We start from the raw sequence: 25,646 nt of genomic DNA on the forward strand, positions 1-25,646 counted from the left end.
GACTGTTGGCTAACACTTCTGCAGGAGCAATCTCCAAGACAGCCCGACTGTTGCCAACGCACTCGATACTCCCAGCATGATGGGCAAGCACGGCATCGACTATTTCGTCGACGGCGGCGCTGGCGATGAGCATACGGTGGATGAGCTCCGCACGATAGATGAGATGATGCAAGAGAACGCAAGCCCTTGCTGGGATAACACCCTCTGAGCACATGCTGTACGGGTCAAAAAGGCACAAAGAGGATACATGGCGCAAAGACGATAGATTATGCGATATGGGTAAATTGAAACGGAGCATAGAAGGCGGATCTCGAGGACAGATCAGCATAGCGAGCGGTGTTGGTGAACGGTATAGGCATTTTTGACTTGCAAATAGACTATACACAGCATGTCAATATCGGCACTCGACCTTTCCCTTTAACCACCTTTCTCAGTCATTCTTCCCCACACCAACAACACTCCCACCACCCCTCATTCCCAGTTCACTCGCACTCAAGAATCGACCTTTAGCCTTCTCCACATCCGTCCAAGTCCCACTCCCTTTGCTACCTGCTCTGCGCCCAGCACTCTCGCCATTCTGCACCTTCTCATACCCGCCACTCCACCAATCCCAGCCTAACACACACGCAACCACCACTACAACGAACAGCACCACAAACCCCAAGATCGCCATACTCAGCCCCCAGAACCCAGAGCTCGCGTATGCGACAAGACCCTTGGAGGAGGCTGTGACTAAATGTGAAGGCGAGCCCTTCCTCCCAAACTCATCCCAATCCTCAAAATCCATAGTCCTCATACGCCTCTTACTCCCCTTCTTCTCCCTTTCACTCAGCCTCGCAGTGACAATCTCCCATCCTGGCCCGACGTCGCCGGAGCTATGCAACGGCCGCGGTAAGAATATTAACTCGACGACTTTCTGCTTGGAGTTGTTGAGATTGATGATTGTTGGGGCTTCAGAGAGGGGAAAGTAGGCGCTGAAGATGTTGAAGCGGAAGACCATGGCGGTCGAGTTTGTGAGGCGGTGCAGCGAGGTGCCGTATGAGAGGCCGAGGGTGGGGCCGGTGGTGTCGAGTTCGGAATGTTCAACTTTTTGGCGGAGGTCGTCTTCTGAGTAGTCTTGGAGCACTTGGAAAGCGTAGATCCGGGGTAATATCGTTGAGTCTGAGAGGAGGGGTGCATTGTTCACCGATAGGTGTGCCGCGTCGAATGGAAGGCTTATATTAAGTAGTAGAGCATTTTCGTCGATGCGGTCTGTCCAAGGCCCATTTTCTCCATTCGAGGTGTCTTGATACAGGTACGGACAGTCGATGCAGGGGAGTTTGGCAATGTAGTTGTATCCTTCGACAAGAGTGATAATATCGGGTGCGACATCCGCCAGGACTGGTGCCACCGCGCTAAACAGCGCTATGAGGGCAATGGTTCTCAGTATCATAATGTGTTGTGTGAGTTCTTGAGGTTGCCGTTGAAGGATATTTTGACACGGTTGTCGACGCGTTCAGGGCTGGAGCGTAGGTCGCTCCAGACTCGAGCTAATTTAGCGATACGGAGCATGTGACTGCGCGACATCGTGTTGAAGTCTTCAGCGTATCAACTGCAGTTATGTCTCCCTGTTTCCGTTTCCCTTATCACGATCTTATTCGAGCATTTGAGATGAGGTTCTTGAGGCTCACCACATGCAAGGGATAGCAAGCGTGACCCAAGGTGATCGGCAAGTGGGTGCGCGCTAGTCGTAGCTGCCGCCGCTAAGGAAGATCTTCTCACAGCAGTGACATCAACCATCGCAGCTTCCAAGTCATCAAGATTTGCTTGTTGTTGATGATCGAATGAGCGCCTGCATCGTGGACACTTCAATGATCTCCATTGTGTCGATCAACGACCCGGGTTTGCCCAGCAGCACTGAACCGCATCAACTTGCTCTCCTTACAAAACCCAATGTCATATCTTGAGAAGCTAGTCGGGCGCTTCCGTCACTCTGTGGAATGTCGCTCCACGAACATCGTCGCCGATATCAGGATGCACGCTGGGTTATGGCTACGGTGTGAACGGGTCGTGATCTTCGCTATCCGCCAAACCACTCCACCTCGACTGACTGACAATTCGTAGCGACAGCAACGAACCGCCCCACCTGATATTATTTAATTCGAAGATCTTGCAGAACGTCTGGGACTTTGTCAACGTTTGACTCGTGATTTTATCCTCGGAGACTCTGCACCACGTCACTTCCGACCATTCCGCGGCTCAACGTCATTTGTTGTTGTCGCCCATACCGAACGATGATGAGTAACAACATCAGATCGCACATCCCAAAGAACAGCAAAATGTACTAAATAGACTAGCTTACAGACGATGGCTTCTTTGTCCACTCCAAACGGCGCGTCCCTGCTTTTGACGGCACCCATCCGTCATAGCGACTTGCGTAGCTCAACCGTGATGTATGACAGCATGCACATGACAGTCCCAATAAAGCCTTGCGTGCCTCTTGAGGTATGAACCAGAGTAATCACTGTACAGCAAATTGACCTTGCGGCAACCGTCCGCCCATCCACATCGACAATGGCTATCACCAATGCGACCAGCACCGTCCAGGCGATCTTCGCCCTCCACACAGCAACGGCTGGTTTGGCCCTGCTCATGCTCATCACAGCTGGCTTGGTCTTCCTCAAGCAGCTGAAGAGCGGCACCAGCCGTCCTGGTGGATGGAAACGGTTCTCATACAACGCTGGTGCGCCCAGGCACTCCAGCTTAGGAACACACTTCTGGCTTATGTCCGGGCTGTTTAACCTGATGGTCGCCTATGCCGCTCAAGCAGCCATCGTCGCTCTGCAGACCAGGACCAACTCGCCTTTCTCGATCACCTCGATGTACTCCTACCCATCATACGGAGTAGCGAACTCTGTGACCGGCGCCAACTATGGCAAGGATATCTCCATTCTCTCTTTCCTCTACCAGTTCGCTAGTATCTTGGTCAATGTCTGCATTGTTGGTGCCATCTGGATGCACGCCAACCATTTGGAGTGTAATGCAACTGGCATCAAGGCACCTGGCTTCATCTCGTGGATTTGGAACCAGTTCTGGATTCTGGCAATGCTTGGCCTCGGCTTCGCGTAAGTATAATCACTGTCTGAACATGATTGTGGCTAATATTAAACAGTGCTTGGGGTCTTGCATACATCCGCCGCGGCAACGGAAACTCTGCCTTGTACTTCCTGTCCATCCTTAGCTCTAGCAACATCACACGCACGATTTTTGTTACCTATGTTGCAGTCACGATCGCGGCATCGACCAGCGTGACCATTGAGGCTCTCTTGTGCTTGACTGGTGTAAAGAAGAACGGTTTTGGAGGCGTACGTACCCTCAACCCACCATCACAAGCCGTTACTAATCTACTTCACAGACTGTCACCAACACCAAGCGCATCCTCGGCTCCTTCGTCTTCATGGTCCTTCCCATCGTCTGGGTCCGCAACGCCTTCAGCATCGCCCAGATCGTCATGCTCTACTACAACGTTAACAACTGGTCCCGCACTACCAACCAGGCCCTTGCCTTCCTGTTCATCATCTTCGGTGAGCTGGCCAACCTTGCTATCCTTGGCTTGGTACTTCTCGGCGCTATGAGCTTCAGCAAGACTCTCAATGTCAGGCCTACTTCGGTGCCCAACACCAACAGAGAGGCTCGCGCTTCGAGCATGTCGAGGTACACTCGTGATGACAAGTCTGAGAAGACTGATGTCTAAAGCTGGATGTTGATGTGTAGAACGGAGGAAGGCGTACGAATAGTGTGTTTACGATGATTACGATTTTGAGATTAACAATGTTTCCTTTTCTTACATATACCTCACGTAGCTTGGTTCATCGCGAGCAAGCATAGCGCTGCTTTACTAGTGGACTTAATGTTGAATACATAATATGTTCACTATCCAATTGCAGAAATGAGTGCGATCGCGTGGTGATGGAGAGCTGATGAAGAGCAAGAAAGTGCGATGTCGATGTGAAGGCAAGGCTGAGACGCGACTGCCCGAAGATCTTCCGTAAGCGAATCGTGGCACCTTCGGACCAACCATCTCCCCAACCACGGAGCTAGTCCATTCGACCTTACGGTAATCACTCCCTGAATCAGTTGTTAACAGAATCTCGATACTAGTTTTGATGATCGCATTAGCAACTTGAGCTTTCGACGCATACTCCGCCAACATGGCGCCCACTTTGATCATCGTTGCCTCCATTATCATCTTCCCATTTCTGACTTACTATGCGACTTCATCGTTGTTCTTCCGGAGAGCCAACAACAATTCCACTGGCAAAGCGCCCCCTACAATACCGTATTTCATACCCGGTTTATTCCACGCTGTCAGCTTCACACAATCAGGTGCTCGAAAATACTTCGCGGAGCTCATGTGAGTAGTGTATCGGGCAGTGAAACTGATTGTTGTATTGACACCATACGCAGCAAAGAATATGGCACCTTTGCTCCATTCAAGGTCAAGGCGGGACCGCGTTCATATGTCGTCCTACGAGATCCGACTCATATTATCAGAGTTTTGGACGCGCCGGAGCATCTAACCGCAAACACAGTCAAAGTCGAGATGTTCGATAAGCTGTTCGGCTCGCCACGAGCTGCAGAGCATTTGCACCAAACCGAAGCAAGCGACCGCAACGATCATGAAGTAAGCACACCCGAGCAGCTACCCTTCCACATTCCGGACACTACTCTCGCCTCAGCAACCGAGGTCTACATATCCAAGCTGTCCGCGAGCATGCACGACAAGATGTTTCAGTTTGATTCCTGGACGCGAATCGAAGACTTATGGTCGTTTCTCCAGCTAGTGCTTCTTCGTTGCACTCTGGATGCGTTCTTCGGATCTGCGCTGCTGAAAAAGTATCCAAAAATGATCCGTGACTACCTGGACTTCAACGCTGCGACTGAAGACTTTGTGCATGGTATGCCTCGTATAATGGTGTCTGGTGCTACAAAGCCACGCGACCGCTTACATCAGGGCATGAGAAGTTGGTTAACAGCCACCCGCGCTGAGATTGATGAGACAGGTGAGCATAACGCAGACTCAGTCGAAGATGACTCTGTGTGGGATGAAAAGACGGGATTGCGATTCATCTGCAAGCACTACAACGCCTGTAAAGTCGACAAAGTCGAGGAGGTGAACATCAGAGCAAGAGCGGCGGAGGTGCTAGGCATCATACACTCGTACGTGACCTGACCTAGTCGGAACGACAGTATTTGCGGAAAGCTTGAAAGCTAACGACCGATTATAGTACCAACACTGGGCTCGTATCGTCTACATTCTGGATGACTATTGAGATCATGCGCAAGTCCCACCTTACCCGTGACATGATAGCCAGCGTAGTCCGACACTTGTCCCCCATAACACACAAGTATGACGTGCTCGGGCTTGCTCAGGAGCCACTCGCAAAGTCTCTCCAGACCGAAGTGCGTAGACTTCGAACAGGGACTTGTGTAGTACGTACCAACAAAACCGACGGCTTTCCATTGGACAAGCAATGGTCATTACCCAATGGGGCGACAGTGGCTATTTTCTCCTACGATATTTCTCTCAACACCGACGTGTGGAAGAAGATCCAGCCTCAAGCTCTTAAAAAGCCGCTTGAAGAGTTTTGGGCTGAGCGATTCATGGTACCCGAACAAAAGAGCAGGTCCAAAAAGCATGTTGGCGTTGATACGAGCGGATCTGCTACGCAGGATCTTGGAGATTTAGTCACAAGGCTCGTCGCATGCGATCAATATCCGGGGTCACGCTTTATCTCAGCCTTGCAAATGGCCACGTTGGCGGTTCTGTTCGCCGAATTTGAAGTTCAACTTTGCGACACTGAACAGGTAGACGCGGCTCTACCTCCGATTCGTGAATCCGCCTACGGGACGGTAAAGCCCCTGGAAAAGATTGCAGTGCGCATAAGGAAGCGGAAGACCTAGAAATATCGCAATACAGGAGCACTATGAACCGCTCAGCATTACGGTGTCTGCAGAAATGTAATACTACTTATTGACCGACGTCGAATCCTCTCCATTCTCATCAACAACGCGAAATCCATGCCTGGTTTACGTGAACGATGAAAGCAAAACTTGGCAGGCCTGTCGAATCGACTTTATTGAGCAGAGCGAGCGCAGCGAGTGAAATGATCTCTGTAGATCTCCCGTAAGTAGGCGTCAAATATGGCACTTCTCGAAATTCAGTCTAGGTCCTCTAATGGGCTTTTCACTTTCCCAGCGCGTGTTATGAGAGCAGACGCAGTGAGGTGCGTTAGTGGGAAGGAAGTAGCAGCAACGGAGGCAAGTGACAATAACAAAGGAAGTGGCAGTGGCAGTGGGGCGTGGCAGGCAGACACAGGTAAGCAATAAACGGCTCCACTCTTCTTTAAACAATCTGGGTCCTGGCGAGCCGCTTGTTGCAACTATACTATGCTTCCATTCGTTGATTGATTGATTGATTGATTGGTTTAACGTCCTATCTAAGTCTATTCCATTTGTTGACTAACGGTGTATAATGAAGGCCCGCAAATTATAGCGCAATCATCGAACGGTCTATTAACGCTACAATCGATAACCCCCGGACGCCAGCATGTCGCAAATCAATTGTGATCGCGCTTTTCTCAGTGAGCTCCCGGGGGAGCTGCTGTCTCGTATTGCCGGGTACATGGACGATGACAACCTACTTAGCGTTCGAGAGTTGAACAACCGCAACATCTCGGATAAAGTTGACTACATCTTTGTCAGTGCCGAACATCTACTCTCAGTATCCATCTTTAAGCACATGTTTTTAGTCTTAGAGGCTATTATTCAGCACAGTTCGCTTCAAGATAACCAAGAGGACCCTAGACCGTTTCCTGGCCCGTTTCCTGACCCTGTCACGCTCTCGCTATGCGGTCTCGATCATCATGGTGGAACTCGAACTCGCCATCAAGTTCACAACACAGGCCTGAGATCAGGACGACCATGGTCAAATTCAGCAACGCATCATAGGTCCAGAAGACAGGCCGTGTGTTTTCTTGCGTTTGTTGTCCATGCTAAACACTGTGTTATTTGCTGTATTAGATACTCTTGGGTGTGTTGTATGATCGAGTGACTTTATAGAGACTCGAGGAGTTGTTAGCAATGGTGATGTGCGTGGTTCAATGCTGACACGACGTTGAGTTGCTAAGGATGCGATGCGTTCGATTCTTGAATGTGAGGCAGGTTGAGGCGTTCACAGAGATACCTGAGGAAGCGATGAGTATCTTTGACCAACATATCAGTAATGTTCGTAGGACTTGTTGTACTGCAGAGAAGATCATGCGTTCGTGAATTCGTCATAGGGTATACTACAGCCACCAAACGCCCCCACCTCTACCGTCATAGTCATACACATCTGTCACACCATCACAACTCCTGTTTCTTCCCATCCCTATGCTCACCATCACTCAACTCCGTACTCGCCGCCCTCTTAACGTGCTCAAACTCCTCATCCACATCCTCCGTCCCCAGCACCTCCTCAACATCCGGCTTCATCACCAACTCCGCCTCCTCTTCATCTTCCTTGTTCAGCGGCCCCTCGCTCTCCTCGTACCACTCGTTCTCTGCCCAGTCGATGATCTGCTCTTTCGCAACTTCGCTGAGCGTGTAGTACCCAGGATTACTCCTAGCATTGAACATGCCCATATGCGCCAGCGTCTCCATCTCGAGCTTATCGTTGCCAGCGGGGATGAAATAATTCCGCAGCTCACCCTTGGGTAGGTTGCAGAACGTGCGGTCCCTCCCAGCGACTTTGCCAGTCCAGGACTTGCCCGTCTGTGCGTCGACAGCATGACCGAGCGTAGTGTAAACGTTCGCGAATCCCAGGTCGTGCTCTTTGGAGAGCTTGACGATGGCAGCTAGCCGCTTCTTCATCTCCTCGGGCCTGGCCAGTGAACCGACGAACTCCAAGTGTGATGTGGCCCAGCTCCAGCCCTGCGAGATCTGGTCTTTCTTCATGTAGGCTGCGGCGCCACCTGCTGCGATCGCGCCTGCGGCTCCGGCAAACATGGCTACTTTTCCGTATCGCTGCCACAATGGCGCGGACGCAGCGTCGTCCGTGGTGTTTGGGGCTGATAGCATTTTGCTTGCATCCACAGCGCCGGTAGCCGTCTCTTTCTGCCCCCAGCCGAACGCGCCGGCGAGGTTGTTGTACGCAGCGTACGCCGAGCTCGCAGTATTCCAATGCTTCTCCGCGCCATGTGCTACCACGCCCGGCGCGATTCCCAAATATGGCGTGTCGAACGCAAGAATGCCTTGTATGTACGGGAACATAAGGGTCGAGGTCTCAGGGAGTGAACCGGTCGACCGATCTTGCGTTTGCGAGTTCTGCAGCGAGGGAACAGGCTGTTCACCAATAATGCTCAACAATGTCTCGGCGGCGACGATGCCGCCCATGGAGTGGCCTATGAGGATTGTGTGTACTGAAGGGTCAACCGTGGGCGAGGGTGTCGAGTTGGCGACCTCGAGGTCAATAACTTTGTTTTGCAGCCATTCCTTGAAGCGTCCGACGCATTCATATAAATCGCCTCTGGTCTCGTACTTCGGATATGTGATTGTCAAGACCGTCACCTTTGGCAGCGCATGTTGGAGGAGTGCTTTGAGGTGCGAGGGAAAAGTACCGAATGTGTCGTCTCCGCCCTGTTGTCTCAGTCAGTCTCATGCGCGGGCGATGACGTAGTTTGGCAGCTTTCAGAGCGACGAGTATGCGCACCTTGAAGCCATGAATAAAGCACAAGAGAATTGTCTTCCTCATCGTTTACCGTCCGCGACTGTGTTCCTGCATAGTGGGGTCAGGCGCGAGAGCACAAGTTCGCGCGGGAGAGCAGGTGATTACGTCGTCTGGGTTGCAGCTGCCTTGCTTAGCGATTGGCTCGACAGCTGGCTGCAGGCGAGGCTGCACAGATGGTGGGGAACACGAGTGATCGTCAGGAGGTGGAGGTGATCTTCGAGGAGCTCTGTTCAGGCGAATTGGTTGATGATGTTAGAGTTTGTACATTTGTGTATTGTGCACTTGGAGCTGGCGTTCAAGAAGCATGAAGGGAGTAGTGCTATATGATGGACGTCTGTCATTCATTCATTCGAAGCTTCTGTGAGCAACTTTCATACATGCAAGATACATCTCCCGCACACATGTCTCCTCTCAGATCGTGCGAGGTACCGTTGTCCATGGTCACTCTCAAATCGTACTCGACTGGGTATATAGTACAAACAATTGACTTCCTGAACGCCATGCCAGATCGCAAACTCGTAGTCGTGCTCATGCTAAACAAAAGAAAAGGTAGCCCGATGCTGGGCTTGTCGTAAGCTCATGCACATGCAACGAAAAAGACGGCCGCCAAAAAGGTTGACAGTGCAGCCTTGGTGATGTGCAGTTGAGGTGCAGCGCCAGTGGCCACGACGTCGAATGGCGAGCCGCCTCCAGAGTCTGAGTTCGATAGCTGGCTGTTGCCGTTTGGCGCGCTGCTTGGTTCAGTCACGAGTGTGGGCACTGCGCCAGTCGACTCTCCGGTGGTAGTTGAGGTTGCGAGAGTCGCGGTTGTGTCGAGGTTTAGACCAGAAGATGATGTACTTGAGGATGCGGCCGTACTTGTGGGAGGCGCTGCGGTGGTCGTGACTGGTGTCGATATCCTCGTGCTTGTCCGTAGAGTCGTTCGCGCTGTCGACGAGGAGCTCGAGCTCGTAGTCGCTTGCTGGTTGTTGGGACAAAGCGCGGCGGTGCCAAGGTCGTTCTGGAAAACTCCAATTATGGACGTCTCGCCCACGTCAACACCAGCGCATCCTGTCGTGACCGCTGCTCCAATCTTCGCCAGTCCAGCCAAGCAGCCGGAGCTGCAGGTTGCGCCGGGATTGAAGTCCGAGGACACGCAAGAATCGATCTTGGTGTCGTAGACGGTCTTGCACTTTGTGGGCAGGTTGTCGATGCGGGGTGTGAAGTTCGAGAGGGAAATGTCGCCGCCTGTCGCAGCCACGAGGCCAACGAACAGGACGCCGTACATGGTGGCGCTCAGCGAAGAGAAGTGCATTGTGAGGTGCTACAGGCGTTTGTCGCAGAACTATGTATGCGCCCTGTGGGTCGAGCGTTCGTGGGCGGATACTGTGCTCAAGGAGAGCCTGAGTATTGTCGATTGTGTTGCGCAAGAGGTGCGTAATGCCTGGTGGAAATCAAAGAGTGGCTGCGCTGAGACGAGTGGTGTGGGGGGAAGTGAATGCGGCAACGGGGTCCTGAGACGTGTGTTGTTGCGGTGTGAAGTTTCGTAATGCGTAGGTAACCGGTGTGCCGTATAAGTGAATGCTGATATCCGCTGTATGCACGTTGCTGTGCGACGAAACTTCGATGTTCTTCTTTCCTCCAACGGTGAAGATGTGCGCTCGGTGAAGGTCAGGCCAACAATTGCTGACGCACTGCCTTGACGGATTCAACAAGTGAAAGGAGAGCTTATGTGAGCTAAAGCCAGATGTCTATACATGCGACACCGAGTTCGAGTGCTGCAAGGGGAGAGAGTGACTGAAACACAAAAGAAGGGATGTTCAGTTGCGGCCGGCGCAAGGGAGCTGGTTGGAAGGAGAGTATGTAGAGCACAGATAGGTATGACGCACAGCGTCTTCTAAGTAGTGAAGCAGAAAAGGAAGGAGCAGAAGTGCGATGTACCGTCGTTCATTCCGTCTGAGGTCGTGATAGACGCTCCGCCTCAAAGCCGGCCCAAGACGATGCTGCGGGTCGCATATCTTTAAGGCAGATCTACAGGGATTCCCGCGCAGGACACGCAACTCGGTGAACTTAATCGCATAGGGAGCATGGCAGTTGGCCAAGTCCAGGACCGCGCGCTCATTAGGTTTGTGAGGTGCGCTGCCCGTCGCAGGTCGGTGAGTAATGGACAATTCTGAAACAGCCTTGTTGAACAAGGTCTGGCGCCTCAGAGTCGCTCGGCGATGCTGACACCACATTGGCTGCTTGAGCGTTACACGGGGCCAGGTACCGCCTCAGCTGTGTTGCACAAGAAAGGTGTTGATTCGCACGCAGCGTTAAGAGCTTGCAAAGCTTTGATCCTTGGGTCTTGTCACTCTTGTGTCGCTTGTACAGAAGCAGACGCCTCACAAACGTACTTCTGGAGGGCCTCGGTTTGTTTGACTGCTCTGCGCTGTAAATGACATTGACAGTGACTACCTTGCAAACTGTCGAAACGCGTAAAACATCCAGCGAGTTCCATCTATCAGGCGCAGTGGTTCGATCTCGATGATCCCAGGACACGCGCACGAGCAGGTGTTGCATGAGCAACTTTGTTTCAACAGATCATCGCTCATTTCGGGGTTGACAGGTGCCTTGCCCCACCACAGACACGAAGGGGCAGGCAGATTCTCGTAAATGCTCTCATTCGGGGTATCATTGTATAACTTTTGCATATCCGACCAGATGCAATTCTACCAAGCATCGAAGTTGCCAAAACCCCTTGTCTTCGCCTTCTTGGGTGGCGGCGCAACGTCCTCTTCTTCGTCCACATACTCCAAGATCTCATCATCGCCCTGATCGATAATCTCCTGCTTCGCAGCCTGGAGGTATTTACCGACACCCAGTCCCTCGCCGCTCCCACCATCGACAGTCCCGTCGGCTCGTATCCGCTTCCCGGTCCATGTTGTCTTGTCATCTGCCGTGCCGCCCTGCCTCTTGATCTCTGCTTCTTCCGTCTCTTTAGTCTCTTTGTCTTTCCGCTCTTTCTGCCACTCTTCGAAAGGGTCTACGAAGACGACGATGTCGTGGATCTCAATATCATCCACAGGCTTGTCCTTTTCGCCAGTCTCTGCAAGCTCCATGGCCCGTAATGTCGTGTCGAGCCCGCCAACCACGCGCGCGAAGATGGTGTGTTTCCGGTCGAGATGCGGTACTGCGCGGTATGTGATGAAGAACTGTGACGTGTTGGTGTTTTTGCCTTTGTTCGCCATGGACAGTATGCCCCTTGCGTTGTGCAGGTTGGGCCCTTCGAACTCGTCTTCGAATGGCTTGCCCCATATGCTTTGCCCACCTCGTCCTGTGCCGCTTGGGTCCCCGCCCTGGATCATGAAGCCCTTGATGTTGCGGTGGAAGATGGTGTTCTTGTAGTAGCCCTTTTGCGCGAGCTTGACGAAGTTCCAGACAGCCTTTGGTGCGTGCTCGGGAAGGAGCTCGATGTTCAGGTCGCCGAGGGAGGTTGACATGCGCGCATAGCCTTTGTTCTTCACGCGCTTGGGCTTCAACATGTAGTCTTCGTCAGAAAGGAGAGCGCGTTCGCCAGAGGTGTGCGGGGTCACACCGGTCGACGTAAACGAGGCTGCCGCTTTTCCAGATGTGTAGACGGCGGCGTTGTAGGCTGGCTTCTTCGGCGCTGCTGTTGTCGTAGGCGCTGCTGTGCCGTTCTTCGATACTATCGCAACAGCCTGCGATGGCTGGACGCCCTGCGCCTTCGCTTGTCGCTCAGCGCGCGCTTTCGCAACTGCCTCTTTTGCCTTCAAGATCTTTGCCGCATTTCCCAAAGCATCCTTGTTGACGCCGCTTTCAGAGCCTGGCATGACTGTGTCGCCATCCTGGACATGCTTGTATGCGCCGAAATTGCGCGACTCGATATTCTGCGGGTCCTGCAGTGTGATAATATCCTTCCGTGTAAACACATCGTCGCTGACCAAATCTCGCCAATTCTTGGCCTTGATGTTCAGCCTCTCGACCGTGTCCCATGCAAAGACGTTCCCACTCTTCTTCAGCGCGACAATATGCGTGTTGTCTGTGAAGACCTTGTACGTAACCGGATCAACGTACTCGCCATCTTCGTTCCTGGAGAAATTGAGTGTGATCAGATCTGCACGCTTCAATGATGTGCCGTCTGTAGGGTTTGTATCGGGGTGCTTGGCCAGCCAGGTGAGAATGTGGGTGAGGTCGAAGATTGTGCCGGAAGCGGTGCACACGGGGTCTGTGAAGGGCTGCAGCGAGACGGCGCAGTAGTTGAACGGAAGACGCTTGAAAGTCGAAGACAGGCCGGCGGCAGAGGCTCGATTTGCGCCGTTTGCACCGCGCGCATTGCCGAAGGAGTCGGCCGAGGACCACTCGGAGTGGGTGATGTAGAGCTTGTCGGTTCCTTTGCCCATGTCGTTATACCGTTGCAGTCAAAGACTCCAGGAGTGGTTCGTGAGAGAGCTGGACAAAAAGTTGAAGACCATCTTGCCAAGCCCATGACGCGCCTGAGAGTTGATCGCTAGCGCGACGTCTGCTCTCACCGTCCCTCCAACACCGCACTGATCTTCTCGAGCATCACTTTGTTCGCACTGCTGGACCAGATGTGTGTGCTACCTAAACAGAAGAACCGGGCTTCTGAACCATCTATATGACCTCTGTCAACAGCATCTTCCTCGCATCTACGCATATTCTGCTTTACAACTCTTCGCTCTCTGCTTCCTTTGTCTTGACATGGTCCTCGTCTAGCTGCCCCATGTCCATGCCTGGTTCCACTTTTCTGTAAATGAGAGACAAGTCGCTCTGCTCGACATCGTCGCTCCACCTCTCAAGCAGGTCGTCCTCGCCTACGAAGTACAGGTATCCCACCTCAGTTGCTACAACATCCGTCAACCGCCGTAGCTCTGCAGCTTCCTCCGCAAGCCTTGGCTTCTCCCCATCAGCCTCATCAGTCGGCACATCCTCAGCCAGATTCGGCAAAGCAAGGGAGCTACGAGAAGGTCTATAATCCTCTGCACGTCGCTTGTGCCTATTGGCGCGGCGCTTGCCCGCATGTTGACCATCCTGGATCTGTCTATGGTGATACCTAGCGTATGAAGCTAAGATCGGATGCGCGAAGAACTCAGGGTCGATGTCGAAGTCGTCAGGTAGGTCGTACTTGCGCCGGACGGCCCTATTAATCTTGCAGCGATCCTCCCACGTTCGCCAGTGCGCGTCCGAAACTGTCCTCATAGATGGATAACTCTGCATGAAGTCGCGTAGGTGCGAAGGACGCCTTGCTTCCAGCTGTGGTAGACGCTGTTTGCTCGTCATTGGACGAGGAGGCGCCCTAGGCACGAGGACCTGATCAGCTACAAGCGCACCTTGCCGCTCCCACTAGGCTATCGTGAAGGGAACGACCGACTCTGCATACGGCTGGCCAAGCTTCTTTAGCGTCACACATACCGCGCAAGCCGAAAGGTACGATTGACGGAGTAGCAAGATGCTATACTGGGCCAGGTGTTGCTGATGCGCTTCCTCCCGGGCCCTCTCTCGCTCCTGGTGCAACCAGTCCTTCCGCATCGCCATTTCAACTCTTTGTTTTGTGACGATGTACTGGAGTCGTGCCATGTTTCAGGCACGATCGCGCATGTACGTAGGCGGATCCGTCCCTCCTTCTGCTTTCAATTTTTTCCGAGCTCTCACAAGGTTCGCTTGGGCTACGGAAGTGATGTATAGAGGACACCAGGGTGTGCGGGGTGACGATGAAGAGTGTATGCTGTGTTTGCACCGGTTGGCGGTTCGCTCTGGGTGGTCGGAGTACATGTTGTGAATCGAAAAACTTCAGGCGATTTGGATATAGACGAGAGGGCGCAAGTATATGGAACGGAATGTCGCGACATACTGCACGATTTTACAGGCGATGTTACTTCTATGGGTAATATTAGCGAACACAGCAGTGAAAGTAGGCAGCACTGAGAGACAACACACCAGCACACAACCCGACGAAGCTACAATGCCAAGCGCAGCAGATGGGCATACGCGCCCGTTTGCTCGCTCTATCCACCTTCACCTTCGCAACCACGACTCTCACCAGAAGCGTGCTGGTCTCATGTGACTGTCAGCTCCTTCACCTCAAATGTCAAGCCACTTTTCAATAGCAACGCTGGTTGGGATAGCCACGTCTCCTTCAACACTGTAGTTTACATCTTCGACACCATCGCCCCGTCGCTACACTCCCAACAAAGCTACTACATCTCTTCTTCGTAAAGCTCTACATCTCTCGACATCCTCTCACACCACCGCCGAGGCCGCCTCACGTTCGTCTGTCTTTTCCTCTCCCCAAACGGCCATGGTGTGAACAATGAACGTAAGTCTGCACACATTCACTGGCCGTGCTAGCCTGAATGCCTTCAAAGCGCGATTCGCTAACTGCTGCGCAAAAGTAACATCAACAAAATGGAGCGTTCTATCTCAGTATTACGGCAGCGGACGACATCTTTCAACCCCGAAGCAGCCGCCTTTAATCCAGTATTCAGTTCTCCCGTTCCGCAAGACGCTGCACCGGTTCCAACTACGTCACCAACACCACCACAAGTTCCAGATTCAGCGTTTCCGATGGCACCAATGTTCAACTGTGAGTGTTCCTCATCTTCATCGAACCTGTGCACATCTAACCTTTATGCACCAGACTCGCCGTTCCATGCCGCGGGGAGTATGCGGTCGCTTTACCGCAGGGATCCACTGACGCCAGCGCCGGTCCGTCTGGAGGACTTTCTGTCTCCGGATGTGCAGGCTCTGGTAAAGAAGCTTGAAGGTGAGCGACGTTCAGACTTTGTGTCCGAGACCGTGCTGACCATCACAGAGCACCCCGACGTTCAAGAAATTCGAGCACCGCATACGCCGGCACTAGAGACAACACAGGCTGTAGAGGTCATTGCAAGTCCAAGGCCCAGTCTCCCTCCATTTACGTTCCCAGAGCCACAACCCCAACCGGACTACGTCGCAGTAGACATCAACGAACTGAGTGCCGGTCTTGGTCTTCCGGCGATGAAGGTCGACCCCAACGACGAGGCGTCTCCAGCTGCATCCCACAAGTCTCGATTATCGCAGGCGCATCCTGGAGCGCTGTATGGTAAGCTGATCGGCTGGGCACTGGACAAGCCTCTGACCGCCAAAGGCCTTGCAGATTTCCTACAAAACCAGGATCTACACACTCCGTCCGAACCGCCGGCTTCTACATCAGTTTCGCCTACTCGAACTGTTGTTCACGGAAACACGGAGACGACCCGCGCGGAGCCTGAAGTCAAGTCAACTCAGGAGGGAGACGTGCCCAATTCACATCGTGTTGCCATACCCGCTCCAACCGAAACGATCACTATTCCCAGGGGCCCATCTGCCTTCCAGCACCAGCGCCGTCGCAGCTCTGCCTCTTCTGCGTCTTATCGACACCACATGCGCATTCCATCTAACAGACGATATCCTCGGCGCACATCACGGGCAAAGCGCATGGATCAAGGCCCTATGCCTTCAGCGGCGGATATCTACCCCGACGATGCACACTGGACGCCTTCTGCGCCGATATACGAGGGTCTTGACTACATGGCATACAATGACCAGCCTGCCGAGCAACCACAAGTGATCGTCGATAACGTGTTCAATTGGCCTCCACCCGCTCAAGTATACAAGCCTGAGCTAGCACCAACAGTAGCCGACATTGATGCCGCCGATATCGATGTTCTCGCCCTCATGAACGAATTGCCAGAGCCATCGTTGGACACACTTGCAAAACTTGACAGCTCGCGCGATCTAAGAAGTGCCACTGCTTTCGATCTGCCTTGCGACGAGCGTGCTCTCACTCCGGCTCAGCTAGACGGGTCCAGGTACGGTATGAGGTTCTATGGCATTGGTTATGGCGATCAATGGGACCTACCTAAGATGGGGTATCTCGGAGAGACCGAGCCTTTCAGGGTTCGGCCTATGGACCATGCTGGATGGGGCGGTTGGGAGTGGGCGCTCAGGAAGGGTTGGGGTGCATAGACGGTTCACTTTTGCGCACGGGTCACAAATGGGGTAAGGTGCTGGGCATCTCCCGCAGACTCTATTTCTATCCAGACAGGCGCAACGGAGGGTCTCACGAATTGGCCTCGTCTATAATGATCTATCATGGCTGGGAGCCGAAGCCAATTGGGATCCTGGATACTCCCGCTGCAGAAGGCAACGCACATGTCGTTAGAGGATGGCTATTCTTTACAGATCTCACAGCAATATACTTATCTACTCAGCTTTCTTACTTGCAGGCCATGGTCGTCAAAAATATGGGTCTCGATGCATAGCGCAGACCAATCAGCATGCCGTCATATGGTCTGACCATATCACACCACCATCACCTCTCACGACCCACCCCTGCAACTCCGACAGCTATTGCGATGCGCAGGTGTATAAAAATATCGCCCAACATGCCTTATCTCAGAAGAGAAGGCATGCAATGTCTCGCACCAACCAATTCGCCGTCTTTATCATCGTACAAGCCACAATCCTGGCCATCTTCCTCGAACGCGCACCCTTCACAATGACCACAACACCACCATCCCCTGCAAAGCCATGGGCATACCAACCATGCAAATTGGTACCAACACCCCAGTACTTGACAAACAAAACCGACATTTTCACAACCGGTGCAACACACATGGCGCACATCCACAACGCCATCCTCCGCGGCTACAACTCCATTTATCTGCAAGCCCCACATGTCAAAGAGGAGGATAAGGCTGCGTTTGTGGGTTATGCATTGACGTGGTATAGGTTTGTGAAGAGCCATCATGATGATGAGGAGGCTGAGCTGTTCCCGAAAGTCGCGGAGGTGTTGGGTGGGAAAGAAGAAGAGGTATGGGGCGCGACGCACAAAGAGCACCAAACTTTCCTTCAGGGTCTGGCCAAGTATGAGAAGTATTTATTGAATCTGTCCGCACCTTCAGAATTTGATGGTACCGAGCTGCGGACGATTATGGAGTCCTTCCAGCAACCCTTCGAACACCACTTCCACTCTGAAATCACCCACATCTCCTCCTTCGCCTCCCTCCCCTCCGCGCCTACTTCCGGCTCCTCCGAGGAGGCAGCAGCTGCAAGTGTTTTCAAGGCGTGGGGCAAGAAGACCGTAACCAAAGCCGGGACGACAGATGTTGTGCCGTTTTTCTTGATGAATTTGGACACGACGTATGAGGAGGGCAGGTGGACGAATTGGCCGCCTATGCCAGCGCCGGTGAGGTGGGGACTGGTGAATGTGGCGGGAGCTTGGAATTGGGGGTGGTGGAAGTTTGCGAGCTGTGATAGTGCGGGAAGGCCGAGGGAGTTGTACGCTTTGGAGAAGTGATCTGACGACAATAACTGAATGTGCGATGTTGCCCAGAATGACTTCGCGCTCGAAGAATGGATTCGTGATATCCCAGAAACGTGGAGGGTTGCTCAGTAAAGAGACATATTGCCTCTATTTCATATCTCAACAACAGTGACTATGCATTATTGTGAACTCACGGTCTCCAGAGTGGAACCTCTAGATTGCGGAGAACGTGTTGATGAGGGTGGCTTGAAGCACAACTAGAAGCGCACCATTTTCTTGACGCGAAAAGGTACTGAGGTGATTAGGAGCAGAGCGTCAGCAATGACAGCTGTTGCAACGTTTTTGTCACCGTGAGAGGTACTGCGAAGGCATATGGGTACACGCCGAAGTTGCTGTGCTAGACACGAGCATCATTGTGTAGTGACGCTCTGTGCTGCCTGAGTCACCTCAGGATCGGACCGCAGCTGGGCTGATTCGCGCCTTCGGTCAATGCGGGGTGCACTCAAACCTTCGACACAACAGCAGCTCATCTCGCTCATCACCTGTGAGCTTTGCACGACCATCCTCGCGTGTAGCCTATCCCGAGACGCCGCCGACGCAGAGATATATTTTGTAATAGGTTAGCTGTAGGTTGCTGACCTCGGTCTCTCTGTTCTGCACGTACAGCCACTATATGCGTGAGTAACAGACTTGGACAACGAGGCCCTGCATACAGTTCAGGTTGTATCTTACGTACAGTAACAAAGAGGTCATATTTTAGCACCTCCATCTGGTAGACATGAGACGAATCGTGATAGAGCAGCGGTGACTCAAGGGACAGAGTTGCGATTTGTCCGCTGAGCCCTGTTTGGTAAGTACATTGCACTTGTACTTCTATTACTCCATATTCGAGAGCTCTATATTAAAGGAACATGGGTTATCTCGTCCTGTCACCACATTCGTGTTGCCAAGTCCTTGGCTACAGCAATACTGCATGTCAGACTCCGCTGGTGCAAAAATGAGTCGATATGAGTACACAGCCCGAGTTCCTTCTAGTTCAGCAGCCTCTGCTCTCGACCGTGGCCGCCACCTGGATATTTTCTGTCGCAAGCTGAGGCTCCTCAGTTTGCTCCGAGATTGTTTATACAGTACTTCTCAGACAAGTCTGCGATGCTGGGTATTAGCACGCTGCTGTCTCTGCTGGTGCTGCAGGGAGCGCGCGCAGAAGACAAGACTGTACCTTCACCAAAAGGATCGACAACATCATCGGAGCTCGTATGCGATCCATCAGCTTTTCTCAATCCTATTCTTAATGGCGTAACGATACTCTCGCTTTCCACCACACTACAAAACAATTATTCAACCCCAATGCTGGACATTTTGCCTCCCGTTACGAACCTCAACTTCTGCGAAGTTAACATTCATCTCACCCATTCCGGCGCCGACGACGATGTGCTAGTTCGAGTTTGGCTCCCACTCAAGCTCAATGACTGGAACTCCCGATTCCAGGTCACCGGCGGCGGAGGCTTCGCCACGAGTATGGCCTTCGTCGGGCTCGCTCCAGCCATCCAGCAAGGGTATGCTGCCGTGTCGACAGACGGAGGCCATGATGAGTTCAGCTGGACCAGCTTAGAATGGGTACTCAACCCCGACCGGACGATAAACTGGGACCTGTGGCACAACTTCATGCAGCGGAGTGTTGTCGAGCAGATACTGATTGGCAAGAATATCGTCGAGCAGTATTATGGAGAGAGACCGCGTCACTCGTACTGGAATGGATGTTCACAAGGAGGAAGGCAAGGATACATGCTGGCCCAGAAATATCCGGATCTCCTGGATGGCATCATGGCTGCTGCGCCAGCGCTGAATCTTGTCTCAATCTCGATGGGTGGCTATTGGCCACAGCTCGTCATGAAAGAGGCCGATACGTATGTATCTGGCTGCGAGTTCGCGTACTTCACAAAGAAGATCATGGAGGCATGCGATATGTTGGATGGGATCGAAGACAGTGTGATTATGGATCCTGATGGTTGCAAGTTCGACCCAGGCAGTCTGGTCGGCAACGAATTTGTGTGCGACGGGCAGGAGGTCAAGGTTACAGCGTCAATGGCTGATGTCGTGCGCAAAATCAGGGACGGCCCACGAAGTCCACTGGGGGCCCAAATCTGGCATGGTCTCACGCCTGGGACCAATTACGCAACTCTCGCAAATATCACCATTACTCCTGGAGGAGTACGATCCCAGGGCCCGATCGCTCTGCCTGTGCTCGAGACCCTTCTCCTGCCGCCCAATTTCAACTTGTCTTCCATTACACCGATTGACTATTTCGCGCTATGGGCACAAGCCGCCGTGGAGTGGAGTTGGACTATGGCCACCGAATCTACCGACCTCACAGCTCTGCGCGACTCAGGTACTAAACTTCTCACCTGGCACGGCATTACCGATGACGTTATCCCGTATCAGAGTACGGTTGAGTACCGCAAGCGAGTGCAACGAGAGATGGGAGGTGCCAACGAAGTTGACAAATTCTACCGCCTCTTCCTCGCACCTGGTGTCGGTCATTGTGCCTTAGGCCTTGGACCACTGCCTACCGATCCTCTTGCCGCGTTGGTCGATTGGGTGGAAAGGGGTAATGCGCCAGAGACGATTGATGCGGCGACCGTCGACAGTGCAGGTGAGGCCATCACGCGGCAGCTTTGTAAGTGGCCTGCAAAGCCTGAGTATATGGGTATTGGGGATCCGAAGAGGTCATCGAGCTGGACCTGTGTAGGTGGGACGAAGAGGTCTGAAACTGTCTATGACTCGGATGTTTTGAAAGCGCTTGAAGATTGAATCGCGAGCTTGGGTATGGTTACGACTGTCAATTGAACGCTTTCGAAGAATCTAAAGACCCTAGTTAGCTGGATCTCATGGCCTGCTTTGGTTCGCTATTGCGTTCAATGCAAATTTACACCAGCATGTTCGTAAATAAAAGCGTGGAGGTGGGAACCAAGAGCAGATCTTGGCGGAGGTCTGGGGCAAGAGCGCTGGATAGTCAAGGAAGAGTGGGAGTGCGTGGTTCACGGAAGGACAACACGGATAGAGCGAAACGGGAAGAGTAACACGGATAGCAACACGAAAACATGGCAACAGCTCCAACAAATTGCGGGACATGTGGATCCGCCGAACATATCTACGTCGGTTGACTCTGACTCGTGTTTTATGGTAATGAACGGTATGCATCGCATGTTATTCCGAAATTCCTGCCTTGTCCTACCAGAAGCATATGGAAGATCAAGCCTGGAACGCAATAATCACAACACAGGCTTACGACAGGGTTGCAGTCACTCAGTGAACCAGAGTTGTGTACAGGTCTCCAGACCTTTGCGCGTGTTCGTTCTCACAGCAACGGATCTCAGACGTTGACGCTGGCAGAGTAACTCGATACTAGGTACTTCGTTTTGCCACCAGTGAAGGGTTCCGTACCTTGCTGGAAGAATTCAATAAAGTCAGCGCATGCGTTCAACGTGCAATCAACGCCACAACGGCCACTTACGAACCAGGTTTTGCTTGTTATGGGGTACCCCTGACTACTGCTAGGTAGTTGAAGAACACGTTCATGTCTGCATAGAAGGTAAACTTCCACGACCCATCGGCGGGAATGAAGCTGAACACTTTCATGGAGCCATTGGGTCCAATGTACAGGTCCCAGTTGAAGCCGGCGAGGTTCACAGTGGTGACTTTGTTGCCGATTGGGTACATGCCGCCAATGCGTGCAAGCCTTGACAGCGTCAACGGTAGGTCAAACAACAACCTTGTTGCGAACTTACCAAACCATCAGTCCATAATCACTACTGCTCTTGTCATGATTGAGGTCTGCAGCAGTGAAGTTATCGTAGGCGACATTCGCCCACACGCCATCTCTAGGGGTAGTCCTACTGGGTGCTGGTGGGATGCTCTTGATGTTACCGACTACAAGTCCCTTCGCAAACTGCTTGCCAACGTTGGCGTAGCTCTTGACTTTGTCCTGGCCGCCCTGCGAGTCCCAGGTAGTTGACCACTTAACGCCAGAGCCAGAAGTGCTCTCGACAGTGATTCATTGACTGCCAGAATTAGCTGATCCTTTACCCTAGTAGTTGTTGTTGAACTCGTAGCCGTTGGCTGCGTAGTAGGAGTATTGTCCGCAATGGGACGCAGCTTGGCGAGCCGCGAGGTCCGCTGGGTGTTCGATTAGGTTGGCTACTGCGCTGGCGGTAGCAGAGTCAGGAGGGAAGCCAACGTGTAGAGGTAAAAGAGCATCTTGCTTGTGAAATTAGATTTGCATTGTGCTTGTGCTGTAAGATCTTCTTGCGAATGCCTTGGGCACTTCGACACCATCCTGTTACATAGATTTCACTATCCGTCACCTGTGAATTGCCGATTTGATCCATGGATACTCCTTGATTACACTCTGTGGTGTTCACCCTCAATGCTGGCTTCGCAAGCAAGCTTCCAGATTACCGTAGGTAAACACTGCTTCACTCGAAATACTCTATGGGTGGGGCTGACAAATGAAAGTGCGGTGCATGACTCGACAATAGGCGTACCTCGGCTGAAGGCTTCCAAACTAAGTTTGCTCCACTGGTGACGGCGAGCTGCGGCAGCAAGCTTCCGGCCAACATCGCTTCCATTCAACAAGGAGACTTTCATTGTCAATTGCCAGCACAATCTCCAATACGAACTGGGCTAGATTAGCCAGTATCGCAGATTGACCTCGGGACAGTGTACAGCTGTCGATCAACCGGTGGTCAATCTTCGTGCTGGTGACTGTGCCGTGCGCATTACAAACAAATGGCGTATCAGCTCTGAAAAATTTGCAAAGAGTTGAGAAGGAGGTAGAGAGAGTTGTGTCACAAGAGCTTTGAGTAGGGATCAGACGGTACCAGCGGATGGTACAGGGAGACGGTAAGACGGAGACACTGCGCATGCTCAAACGGGCTTTTGCGTTGCAGGAAAAGCCTTGGACCTTACTGCTAGAGGCCTTCAGCACAATCATAGATGCTCTACAACGCCCTCAGAAGCTGCTGAAATCTTGTGTCATTTTTTTTTAGGTTGCGAGCAGCTTTTCTCAAGCCTGGAACGCCCTCTGTATTTTGGGAAATGCGCGCTTGCCTCCGCTTTTTCTGCCACTTGAGAGTTGCAGTGGTTTAGCTCGTTACTCCAATCAAAGCTACGGGAATTCAACATTGCGGAACTCAGCAGTCGAACCGAATGTAGCTTCGATCATTTTGATGCTCTTTTCTCCTAGTGGTGGGTACCCTACCCGCTATCAGGGGTGGCGGTGAAAGTTCCGTGTAGAAGCGGGTACTGATCTCATCAACCTTTCAATCTAGACCTTCCAACCTCCTTCAGTAGGTTTCACCCACACAAATCTGATTAGTTTACACAGTGTGGTGTAATTCAGTGTATATGCAGTCTAGTGGTGAAGTGTATGCCGGACGGGCAGTGTAAACCCATCTAGGTCTCAGTGAAGAGCATACTCAACTGCATGCCTTCCGAAGCTTACGCTCATACGTCAAATCCTTCGCCCAATTTTTGCAACCATCCAACGACTGCGAAGTGTTGTGCATCGTTATGTTCTCAAACGAAACGGCCCGGACGCTACGCCTGTCAATCTGCAAACGAGAAACTAACGGGTACCGGCACTCTGAGGCTGAAACTCTATGGACATAAGCGACCTTGGCATGACCAAAGATTGCTATCATTGCACTGACTTCATTGACAGAATGAGCAGGTACAAGCGCTTCCAGAGCGGGCGCTAACAGCGTTGTTGAACCTGAGAACACCCCAAGAGTTTCAGAGTGCCCGAAACCATGGGAGAGTGACCAAGAGAGTCATCAAACCCATGAAGCTGTCTCCTTATTCATCTTCTTAGGGCCATCGATCTCCAGTCAAACAAGATTGGCAGCGTACAGATGCTTGAAGCACATCATCAAGAGATGTGGTATAAAAACCATACCCGTCTGAAGGAGCTTCAGTACCCAACCATCAGTACATTCGCTTCAGTCGCTCTCTACATTCGTTCAATCGTTCTTTTTCAATTCTCCCAAACATCCATTACTGCTCGGCCAGAATGAAGTTTTCCACCCTAGCTCTCGCTGCCGTTGCCCAAGTGGCTTCCGCCCATTACTTCTTCGACACCAACATTGTTGGCGGCGTCCAGCAACCCGCCTTCAAGTACGTCAGACAGTCCAGTCGTGCTGTCAAGTACAACCCGATCAAGTTCTCCTCGAACCCCGCGGCCGACATCCGTGATGGATCGACCGTCGACGGACCCGATATCGTCTGCAACCAAGGTGCCTTCGCCTCCGCTGGCAAGACCGAAGTTCTGACTGTGAACGCGGGTGAGGAGGTTCGTCTCAAGTTGGCTGTCGGAGCCAAGTTCCAGCATCCCGGTCCTGGTCTGGTCTACATGTCCAAGGCTCCGGGAAGTGTCAAGTCGTACGATGGATCTGGAGACTGGTTCAAGATCTACGAAGAGGGTGTCTGCGACGGTGGCGACTTCACCTCTACCGCTTGGTGCGACTATGACAGGGACTGGATTGCTGCGAAGATCCCCAAGGACACTCCCAACGGAGAGTACCTTGTACGTATGGAGCACATCGGTGTTCACCGCTCTCACGTCAACCAACCCGAGCACTACGTCTCGTGCCTGCAGGTCAAGGTTCAGAGTGGCGGCAACGGTACCCCTGGTCCCATGGTGAAGGTAAGCAAGACAAGCTAATTGTATATGAGATGGATGCTGATATATATCGAACAGTTCCCCGGCGCATACAAGGCTACCGACCCCTATGCCAACTTCAGCATCTACAACGGACGCAAGGCCTTCCCCATGCCCGGACCCGCCGTTTGGGCTGGTGGAGCCAACGGAGGCGCCAGCAGCCCTCAGGCCACCACCGCAGCCAAGGAGGTCGCCACTGCACCTGCTAGCAAGCCCACAACTCTAGCCACTGTTCCAGTTGCTGCTAAGCCTACCGCTCAGGCTGGCTGCGCGGCCCTCTACGGACAATGCGGTGGACAGGGCTTTTCTGGTGCTAAATGTTGCGCTTCAGGTGCTTGCAAGGCAGTCAACCAGTGGTACTCGCAGTGCCTCAACTAGGCTTTTGAGCCGAACGTTTCGGAGGAGGGTTCGTTTATATTTTCCATTCTTGATGTCGTGAATCGAATCTGCGAGCCAGTACAGCAAAGTAGTTGATTTCGGCATTTTTGTCATCGTAGATAACACGTACAAAATTCTAGTTGGGAGTGCAACGGAGTCTAGTTTAGAGCTTCTACCACAATAGATGAACACACTGCTCCATCGTTACTTACCTTCTGCTATGCTGTGTTTTGATCTTACCGGCCTCCAGCTGCCTAGTGTTACTTCCTTCACATCGATGCGCTCTTAACGTCACCTCCTTATAGTGCTGCCATGCTGATTCCCTCAAAACGAAACGGCGCGTGCATTGCAAAGCTTCGGATGTCATCATAACAGTTGCGACATGAGACGGAATATTGACGCATCAAATAGCATCGACCGGTCATTCGTATGTTGACAGACGCGATACAAAACCGATGAGTGCAGCTCCCTGTACCGTGCCGGACAGCGAACGCTCGAAGCATTCGAAGAAGAGT

At 52.4% G+C, this 25,646-nt stretch overlaps 12 protein-coding genes across 12 annotated transcripts; 6 read left to right on the forward strand and 6 right to left on the reverse strand.

Annotated features, from left to right (window-relative positions):
• Positions 1-385: 385 nt before the first annotated feature.
• On the reverse strand, positions 386-1,659 carry BU25DRAFT_366258 (uncharacterized protein). Its single transcript, XM_033703841.1, has one exon. The coding sequence runs from the start codon at positions 1,430-1,432 to the stop codon at positions 431-433; it is 1,002 nt and encodes a 333-aa protein (XP_033562667.1). The 5' UTR covers positions 1,433-1,659; the 3' UTR covers positions 386-430.
• Positions 1,660-2,553: 894 nt separating this feature from the next.
• Positions 2,554-3,781, forward strand: BU25DRAFT_366260 (uncharacterized protein; the record flags this gene model as incomplete). The annotated part of the gene is made up of 3 exons (XM_033703842.1): positions 2,554-3,104; positions 3,152-3,344; positions 3,395-3,781. The coding sequence occupies 3 exons, from the start codon at positions 2,554-2,556 to the stop codon at positions 3,731-3,733; spliced, it is 1,083 nt and encodes a 360-aa protein (XP_033562668.1). The 3' UTR covers positions 3,734-3,781.
• A 315-nt stretch (positions 3,782-4,096) lies between these two features.
• Positions 4,097-5,989, forward strand: BU25DRAFT_391224 (cytochrome P450). Its single transcript, XM_033704603.1, has 3 exons — positions 4,097-4,393; positions 4,447-5,199; positions 5,268-5,989. The coding sequence occupies exons 1-3, from the start codon at positions 4,191-4,193 to the stop codon at positions 5,941-5,943; spliced, it is 1,632 nt and encodes a 543-aa protein (XP_033562669.1). The 5' UTR covers positions 4,097-4,190; the 3' UTR covers positions 5,944-5,989.
• A 1,296-nt stretch (positions 5,990-7,285) lies between these two features.
• On the reverse strand, positions 7,286-8,833 carry BU25DRAFT_366267 (uncharacterized protein). Its single transcript, XM_033703843.1, has 2 exons — positions 8,732-8,833; positions 7,286-8,658 (listed from the first exon to the last, which is right to left on the reverse strand). Exons 1-2 carry the CDS (start codon positions 8,771-8,773, stop codon positions 7,387-7,389), a joined length of 1,314 nt encoding a protein of 437 aa, XP_033562670.1. The 5' UTR covers positions 8,774-8,833; the 3' UTR covers positions 7,286-7,386.
• A 493-nt stretch (positions 8,834-9,326) lies between these two features.
• On the reverse strand, positions 9,327-10,016 carry BU25DRAFT_430790 (uncharacterized protein; the record flags this gene model as incomplete). Its single annotated transcript, XM_033708621.1, has 1 exon — positions 9,327-10,016. The coding sequence occupies one exon, from the start codon at positions 10,014-10,016 to the stop codon at positions 9,327-9,329; it is 690 nt and encodes a 229-aa protein (XP_033562671.1).
• A 1,372-nt stretch (positions 10,017-11,388) lies between these two features.
• On the reverse strand, positions 11,389-13,165 carry BU25DRAFT_410047 (peptidyl-prolyl cis-trans isomeras-like protein-like 2; the record flags this gene model as incomplete). The annotated part of the gene is made up of 1 exon (XM_033706191.1): positions 11,389-13,165. A coding segment is annotated over exon 1 (1,569 nt), but the record flags the coding sequence as incomplete, so codon positions are not given.
• A 227-nt stretch (positions 13,166-13,392) lies between these two features.
• Positions 13,393-14,518, reverse strand: BU25DRAFT_467143 (uncharacterized protein). Its single transcript, XM_033710706.1, has one exon. The coding sequence runs from the start codon at positions 14,027-14,029 to the stop codon at positions 13,415-13,417; it is 615 nt and encodes a 204-aa protein (XP_033562673.1). The 5' UTR covers positions 14,030-14,518; the 3' UTR covers positions 13,393-13,414.
• Positions 14,519-15,154: 636 nt separating this feature from the next.
• Positions 15,155-16,958, forward strand: BU25DRAFT_490607 (uncharacterized protein; the record flags this gene model as incomplete). The annotated part of the gene is made up of 3 exons (XM_033711504.1): positions 15,155-15,332; positions 15,387-15,512; positions 15,561-16,958. The coding sequence occupies 3 exons, from the start codon at positions 15,155-15,157 to the stop codon at positions 16,733-16,735; spliced, it is 1,479 nt and encodes a 492-aa protein (XP_033562674.1). The 3' UTR covers positions 16,736-16,958.
• Positions 16,959-17,267: 309 nt separating this feature from the next.
• On the forward strand, positions 17,268-18,068 carry BU25DRAFT_430792 (uncharacterized protein; the record flags this gene model as incomplete). The annotated part of the gene is made up of 1 exon (XM_033708622.1): positions 17,268-18,068. One exon carries the CDS (start codon positions 17,268-17,270, stop codon positions 18,066-18,068), a length of 801 nt encoding a protein of 266 aa, XP_033562675.1.
• Positions 18,069-19,382: 1,314 nt separating this feature from the next.
• Positions 19,383-20,846, forward strand: BU25DRAFT_457799 (tannase and feruloyl esterase; the record flags this gene model as incomplete). The annotated part of the gene is made up of 1 exon (XM_033710137.1): positions 19,383-20,846. The coding sequence occupies one exon, from the start codon at positions 19,383-19,385 to the stop codon at positions 20,844-20,846; it is 1,464 nt and encodes a 487-aa protein (XP_033562676.1).
• Positions 20,847-21,566: 720 nt separating this feature from the next.
• On the reverse strand, positions 21,567-22,292 carry BU25DRAFT_430794 (glycoside hydrolase family 12 protein; the record flags this gene model as incomplete). The annotated part of the gene is made up of 4 exons (XM_033708623.1): positions 21,567-21,774; positions 21,824-22,075; positions 22,142-22,240; positions 22,273-22,292. The coding sequence occupies 4 exons, from the start codon at positions 22,290-22,292 to the stop codon at positions 21,567-21,569; spliced, it is 579 nt and encodes a 192-aa protein (XP_033562677.1).
• A 1,729-nt stretch (positions 22,293-24,021) lies between these two features.
• On the forward strand, positions 24,022-25,321 carry BU25DRAFT_366277 (carbohydrate-binding module family 1 protein). The gene is made up of 2 exons (XM_033703844.1): positions 24,022-24,738; positions 24,793-25,321. Exons 1-2 carry the CDS (start codon positions 24,106-24,108, stop codon positions 25,129-25,131), a joined length of 972 nt encoding a protein of 323 aa, XP_033562678.1. The 5' UTR covers positions 24,022-24,105; the 3' UTR covers positions 25,132-25,321.
• Positions 25,322-25,646: the final 325 nt, after the last annotated feature.

This window comes from Macroventuria anomochaeta (assembly GCF_010093625.1).
Source record: "Macroventuria anomochaeta strain CBS 525.71 unplaced genomic scaffold BU25scaffold_13, whole genome shotgun sequence".
Lineage (NCBI taxonomy): Eukaryota > Fungi > Ascomycota > Dothideomycetes > Pleosporales > Didymellaceae > Macroventuria > Macroventuria anomochaeta.

Excerpts from the sequence above, each read along its gene's own strand:
- BU25DRAFT_366258 (XM_033703841.1), bottom strand. The coding sequence starts at position 1,432 with ATGATACTGAGAACCATTGCCCTCATAGCGCTGTTTAGCGCGGTGGCA.
- BU25DRAFT_391224 (XM_033704603.1), top strand. The coding sequence starts at position 4,191 with ATGGCGCCCACTTTGATCATCGTTGCCTCCATTATCATCTTCCCATTT. Across the intron at positions 4,394-4,446 it reads AAATACTTCGCGGAGCTCAT|CAAAGAATATGGCACCTTTG; the intron begins GTGAGTAGTGTA and ends CACCATACGCAG. Across the intron at positions 5,200-5,267 it reads GTGCTAGGCATCATACACTC|TACCAACACTGGGCTCGTAT; the intron begins GTACGTGACCTG and ends GACCGATTATAG.
- BU25DRAFT_366267 (XM_033703843.1), bottom strand. The coding sequence starts at position 8,773 with ATGAGGAAGACAATTCTCTTGTGCTTTATTCATGGCTTCAAG. Across the intron at positions 8,659-8,731 it reads GCTTTATTCATGGCTTCAAG|GGCGGAGACGACACATTCGG; the intron begins GTGCGCATACTC and ends CTGAGACAACAG.
- BU25DRAFT_467143 (XM_033710706.1), bottom strand. The coding sequence starts at position 14,029 with ATGACGAGCAAACAGCGTCTACCACAGCTGGAAGCAAGGCGTCCTTCG.
- BU25DRAFT_366277 (XM_033703844.1), top strand. The coding sequence starts at position 24,106 with ATGAAGTTTTCCACCCTAGCTCTCGCTGCCGTTGCCCAAGTGGCTTCC. Across the intron at positions 24,739-24,792 it reads CCCCTGGTCCCATGGTGAAG|TTCCCCGGCGCATACAAGGC; the intron begins GTAAGCAAGACA and ends TATATCGAACAG.